General features: G+C 32.8%; 1 protein-coding gene across 1 annotated transcript; it reads left to right on the forward strand.

Moving 5' to 3' along the window:
• LOC107626652 lies at nt 3,344-5,815 on the forward strand. Its single transcript, XM_021116792.1, has 4 exons — nt 3,344-3,386; nt 3,475-3,659; nt 3,752-4,975; nt 5,732-5,815. The coding sequence occupies exons 1-4, from the start codon at nt 3,344-3,346 to the stop codon at nt 5,813-5,815; spliced, it is 1,536 nt and encodes a 511-aa protein (XP_020972451.1).

The raw sequence follows: 7,024 nt of genomic DNA on the forward strand, positions 1-7,024 counted from the left end.
TAAAAATATTTTAGTCTTTTTCAAAATAAAATTTAATTTTCCAATATAAATAATTAATCTCAGTTAACATTTTAATTTACATACTAGTAGTCGTGTTCATGGTCTCATCAGGCACAAATTTTTTTTTTTAATTTGTTGGCCTGATTTAAAAATGGCTTAGTCAAACCTGTGGAAAAAAAATGACCTAGACAGACAACTCAACCGAGTCTGAACTAGTGCTCGAGTCATTCGTTCCTGTCTAGTGGGGAAGTAAGTGTTAATATTACAAGTGTGAGGAGTGTATAAAGTTAGTCACATATCAAAGAAAGCAAATAAGAGTGAAGAGTTTATAAGATAAGAGACTTATTAACTTGTTATCTTAAGATTTTTGGGTTGGATAGAGTTGATGAATGAGAAAGAAATTGTATTTTAATGGTCCGTAGCACTCCTCTATTTAATATATCATTATATCTATACACAAAGTATTTTGATTAACAATGAAGCAAAAAAAAATTAACAAGAAACTAAGGATGAGGAGAGTTATAAAGTTTCATGAACCTGATCCAAGAGAAAGGTCCTTCAAGAATCTCTCAAGACTTGATCAAATGCTAGGGAATGGACACGCTGGCTCTACAATAATAGAACAATAAATCATCATGGTTAGTTTCACTTTGCTAAAGAACAACCAACAGATACTCAATAGTCTCATTTTTTTAAAAATCTGTTTATATAATTGAAAATTTGTAGTAAAAATATTTTAATATTATTTAATCATAGCTATAGCTACAAATGTATTGCATCTTTTTAGAAGGTATGAAATTTAAAAAAAAAACAAAAACAAAAACTTAAGAAATTATTTAAGAAAAATCATTTTAAAGTTTAAAACCAGTATCCAATTGAGAAAATAAAAATTAAAGAACAAAAGAGTGATCGAACACCATAGAATTAATTAACTATACATCTCCAATTTTTTTAAAAAAAGTTATTTTATTTATCCTAAATTCTATACTCGAAATCATAAATTTTTAATTCTAAATTATAAATTCTAAATCTAGCTAATGTTAAATAAGTAAAAATTGGTTCCTTATATTTTCTACGAGAGAAATTTGGTGAAACCTTTTACTTCCCTCATTTTTAACCTTCAAATCTCATACTAGTTATGCAGATTTTCATTTAAGAAAAAAATTTGTTTCCATTAGCATCATTTTTTCTTCGTGACTGTTGCATGGATGAATGAAAAAACAGCTAATAAAAATAAATAAATGGTGTAGTTTTTAAGATATTTTATTTGTAGTTATCGATGGCCACAAATATATTGCATCTTTCTAAAAAGTATGAATTGAAATTAAAAAAACTTAACAAATGATTTAAGATTTATGAATGGTGTATGAATGAAAAAACTACTACGAAAAAATAAATATCTTTTTAATTCTATACATGAATTATTAGAAAATAAAAATTGACTTAATGATAAGCCGCTACCTAGTCTTTCATAAATCAATAGCCATAAAAATAGGTAAGGGACAATATTGGAGAAATAAGGAAAACATGGAATGTGAAAGTAGTAAGCTTACGATTATGACCTTGTGGAGAAGTTCCTTAATCCTAGTGATGAATCAAAGAGAAGAATTCCAGAGACAAGAATGAAATAGTGCTTGCTTGACCTCTCTCTTGTCGGTGGAAGCCAAGAGAAATTGAGGAAATATGAGAGCAGAGATGGTTGGGAAAGGTGTACTTTGCTCACTGCATCAACCAAGCGCTCTCTAAGATAATAAATATACTAGTAATTGTGTTAATATATTTTTTTAATAAAAATACAAAAAATAAATATGAGTATTGTTATACATACAAATCTTTTTGTCATATAAGTCATACAAGTTAATCTTAATTCAATAAAATTCACTTACATAATGCGTGCGTAAAATCACGTTGTTTCTCTTTGTATCTTGCGTTCTTCCTCTTTTTTTGCGTTTTTCCTTCTTCTTCTTGGCCTGTTTTATCTTCATCATCATTTTTTTTATTACGGTTGTTGTTGTTATATTTTTTTCCCTCCTCCTCTTTTTATTGATTTTGTAATATTATGTATTTTTTTTCTTTGTTTGATTTTTTTTTCTTAAGAAGAATTATGAGAATATGAAATAAAAATATAAAGACAAAGAAACAACAGTAGAAGATAAGGAGGAGGAAGAAAAAGTGTTTTGAATTATGCAGAATTTATTAGCACACATATATCTAAAATTCTTAAATAATACACTCAAATATCTTCGTGTTACACCCAAATTTGCTGCAAATACAGAAAAATATTTTTTCTAATGTTACCTTTTTTTCTTCTTTTTTTTTTCTTATTTCTTTTTTTCTTTTAGTTGAATGAATATAAGTTCATTCTCTTTCAAGTAATTTTTTACCATTATGTGTTTCTTCTTTTTCTTTGTTTGATTTTTTTTTTGTTAAGAGAGTAAAACAAAAAAAAAACTTGAGAAGATAAACACAAGAAAAAAAATGAATAAAAAAAAAGATGATGATGATGATGATAAAAAAAAAGTAGAAGAAGCAGTGAGGAAGAAGAAGACATACGTCAAAAATTCTTAAACAATACATTCAAATATCTTCGTAGTTACACCCAAATATCTTCGTGTTATACCCAAATTTGCTACAGATACAGAAAAATATTTTTTTTAATACAGAACTTTTACATTACATTCATTTCAAACCATCAACGATGAACAACAATTTTTATAAACAAAAACAACATTATTCACCTACAAAATTATAAACTACTAACAAAAATATCAATTAGAATCGAATCACACCTCAACCACTTGATTGAATTCAAAATATACAATAATTGATTTCGTTTTGATTCAATTGATCATCTGAACTTAAATTATTTATTATCTTCAATAATGAGATAACTGATGATGGAGAAGAAAGAGAAAAAGGAAGAAAGAAAAGAAATTCCAATGAAAAAGAGAGGAAGAGGAGAAGGTGGTGTTGACGACGATAACAAAAAAAAAATAAAAAAGTAAAAAAAGAAAAACAACAACATGCAGCAAGAAGAAAAAAAATGTGCAGTAATAGCATGAAAAAAATGTACGCACATAAATATAAATAATTTATATAGATTTATATTAAAAAATTAACTTTTACGTGGAGAATAATTATATATATATTCTTACTCATTTAAGTTCCGTTTAAAAGATCTTTTCTTCCGGAAAATATAACATATTGACTTGAATAGCAACGCAGCTTATTGCATTTGCAGGTAGCTAGGCCTGTTAGTTTCTACTTGGTTGTCAAAAGAAAGCTAGCGTGAGACAGAGAAAATGCAAATCATCCCTACACACATCAGAGATGAGTGGAATAAATGGCAGCTGCGGGTGCTGGTTATACTGAGCCTCACAATGCAGGTTATTCTCATCATGTCTGGCTCCAAAAGGAAGTTTATTAGAAACCCTTTTGTGAGCTTCATCATTTGGGTTACATATTTGTCAGCAGACTGGTTAGCCACTGTTTCTCTTGGTAACCTTGCCAACAACAACAACCATGATCAAAACTCAGCTCTTCAAGCACTATGGGCACCCTTTCTTCTCTTGCATCTTGGAGGACCTGACACAATTACTGCTTTCTCCTTGGAAGACAACAGCCTATGGCTAAGGCACTTGCTGGGTCTCATTGTTCAAGTTGGAGTCGCCTTCAACGTTTACTTAAGGTCTTTAGATCTGCTAGCCCTTCTCAATTTGAAGACTCTCTGCTAGAATCTCCAACTCTACAGCCCCAAGATCTGCAGCATGTTCCTCATGATGATGAATTAGAATTCATCCACCGAGGTTACTCCTTGTTTAACATTGTCAAGCGTCTCTATGCCAATCTAAGCCTGCGGTTCGCAGAAGGTCAAAGGAGCTACTCAATCATGGTAATGAAGAACAAGAGAGTTAATGATGAACAACAGAGTAATTATGCCTTTAAATTGGTTGAGGTCCAACTAGGCCTTCTCTATGATGTGTTATACACCAAGGCACCTATAATTTATTCTATACCAGGCTGCATTTTTCGGGTCATCAGTTTCTCCTCTATCTCATCTGCTCTGATAGGATTTGTTATGTTTGTTAACTCTGCAAACTATTCAAGGGTTGACTATTATATAACAATTGTTTTATTTGCTGGGGCTATTTTGCTTGAATTGTATGCATTTTTTTCTCTTATTTGTTCTGATTGGACTATCCGTACCAAGAATTGCAAAAGTTTCACAGAGTGGGCTCTGTCTCATGGTAAAAAGAGGTGGTCAGGACACATGGCTCAACACAACTTACTGAGTTTCTGCATGAACAAGAGGGTACCAATTTGGATTGGATATGACTTTCTCTTCAGAACCTACTTTAAGCTAGAGTTGTTCTTCGAAAGGACTACGAAAGAAGTCGATAATGATCTGAAAATGTTGATCTTTCAACACCTCCTGGAGAAACACACAGCATACAATGACAAAAGGTTTGAACAAAAGTTCCTCTTGGAATTGCTTTCATATAGAGGAGGCTATGCACTCAAAAAGAAAAGTAGCTGTTTTGATGAGATTGGTTGGAGTCTGGAGACTGAATTTGATCACAGCCTGCTTATCTGGCATGTGGCAACTGATATTTACTATTATTCCGAGCCGGCTCCGGAGGAGGATGACAACAAAGAGCGGAAGGTAAGCAAGATGTTGTCGGATTACATGCTGTACATTCTACTTGTACATCCATTCTTGCTTCCGAAATGTGTTGACAGGATTAAATATGTTAGAGATACATTCAGGGAAGCCATAAGAATACTGCATCGAAGACAATTCCCGGTTGAAGATGGTAAGGATGCTTCTACAGCGTTGATTCATATGTACTGGGAAAGTCTGCAGCCACTGGAAAAACATGGAAAAGAAAGGAGCAGCAAGTCTTTGTTACTGAGTGGGTGCCATCTTGCTTTACAGTTTAAAAATGTTGGATGTTCATGGGATACAATTTGTCAGGTGTGGATAGAGATGCTAACTTATACTGCAACTCAGTGTGAGTGGAGTTCGCATGCTCAACGGCTTCGATCCGGAGGAGAATTGCTGACACATGTTTGTGTTCTCATGGCTGACCTTGGTTTAAATAAACAATTTGATATTGGGCAGCAGGGACCTCCTATAGGAACCCAAAGCAGAGGATTGGGATCTTCAAAATCTAGCATTCTCCATCCCTATCTCCATCGCAATTAGAATTCAATTTCTTATGGCATGTTTGTAAGGTAGCGTTTGTTTTTAGAGACTGGAGTTTAGGTTCTGGGACTGAGATTTTGTATTGTGTCTGGTAATTAGAATTTAGAAACTAAACTAATTACAAAGTTAATATATTATTTTCACATTACATTATCCTAGATACATGAAAACTAAACTCTCACTTAACTAGCATCAAAGTGAAGTTTTATTGTCTATTCACATGAGACATAATTGTGCTAGTTAGGATCCTACAAAACTCACCACTTAATCTTAGCACGTAAAATATATGTCCTTATCAAAACTATGCTATTTAACTTCACGTGTCATATTAATAAATTTTAATGCTGTTAACAAAAAAAATGACAGAAAGACTAATATGATTAATTTAAAATTTTTTAAGTATAAATTTAATTAAAAAAAATCGAAAGCCAGAAAATACTTACACACACTTGCTTATTTACGGTTATATTTACTATTTCATATATTATCTCTTGTAGTTAGAAGTGTACCCTTGAATTTTTGCAGATTGATGGACAAAACCAAAATGATAAAGATGAAGATGGAGGAGATGCAATTAAGATCGAATATGAAGAGAAGAAAGGAAAATAAAAGCATTATCTTTATATGTAGTGTCTTTGTCTAATGATTCTGTTTTAATTGCTTTGTTTTGAGTACAATTCATGTTTTTAGCTACAAAACTTTGTCTTTTATATAATGTTGCATTATTATTTAATATTGAAGTAAAGCTATGTATTTGGCCACCTCAGACTTGAGTTTGAAACTATGACTTTGTTAAGTTTGAATTGTTCTGAATGTTACTACTCAAGTATCTTATTGGATTTTTAATTGGATGTTATAGTTTGAAAATTTTTCTACTCAAGTATCTTATTTCGTTCATCCTTTAATAATTAAAAAATAGTCTTATATGAAATATTTTAATTTTAGGCTTAACTAAGTTTTTAGTTTCTTTGAAAATATATTATTTTGCTTGGTTTCTGTAAGTTATAGGGTTAAGTATGATTTTGGTTCCTAACGTAGAGGTCGAAAATTTATTTTGTCTCCGGCCTTTTTTCTGCTAAAAAAATGGTCCCAGAGGTTTCAATTTATTTTAAAACCGTCCTTTGGACCAAAATGTCCATTCCCCTTCTTCCCCAAAATCATGCAGAAGCACTAGCAGAAGCACAAGTAAAAACAAAACCAGAAGCAACAACAACAATTAATCAAACAGAAGCAGCAGCAGGACAACAACAACAAGAACAATGAATTACCAATGAATCAACAATGGAAATATGGAATCAAGTAGAAATAGAAGAAGCAGGAGCAGAAATAGAAACAGAACAACAACAATAACAATGAAACAATATAATCAATCAGAAGCAGAAGCAACCAGAAACAACAATAATAAAATATCAACAACATAAATAGAAGCAAAAGAAGAAGAAGAAAAAGAATGGAAGCAGAAGCAGAATCCGACGAGCCACCCGAAACCACCATCACAGCGCCGATCCGCCATCAAAGAGCCGCAACCCTTTTCTTCTTCTCTCTTCGCGCTACCCTAGCGCCACCATCACAGTGTGACCTCTTCTCCTCCCTCAGCTCACCACCGAAGCCTTCCTCTGTTCTTGCCTCGAACCAGAATCCACCGCCATTGAGCACCTCCGCCGAGCCCAAAGGAACAGCGGCGAGATTCAACCATCGAATGACGACGAGCAATGGCGGCCCTAACATTTGAAGGCGCAACTGCGACTAATTCTGGTGCTATTGAACGACGGAAACGGCGAAGAGCAGCGGCGGTGGCGACGAAGAACAGCGACGGAA

Source organism: Arachis ipaensis, chromosome B02 (genome assembly GCF_000816755.2).
Source record: "Arachis ipaensis cultivar K30076 chromosome B02, Araip1.1, whole genome shotgun sequence".
Taxonomy (NCBI): Eukaryota; Viridiplantae; Streptophyta; class Magnoliopsida; order Fabales; family Fabaceae; genus Arachis; species Arachis ipaensis.

Excerpts from the sequence above, each read along its gene's own strand:
- LOC107626652 (XM_021116792.1), top strand. The coding sequence starts at position 3,344 with ATGGCAGCTGCGGGTGCTGGTTATACTGAGCCTCACAATGCAG. Across the intron at positions 3,660-3,751 it reads TGCTGGGTCTCATTGTTCAA|CCCCAAGATCTGCAGCATGT; the intron begins GTTGGAGTCGCC and ends CCAACTCTACAG. Across the intron at positions 4,976-5,731 it reads CATGGGATACAATTTGTCAG|ATTGATGGACAAAACCAAAA; the intron begins GTGTGGATAGAG and ends GAATTTTTGCAG.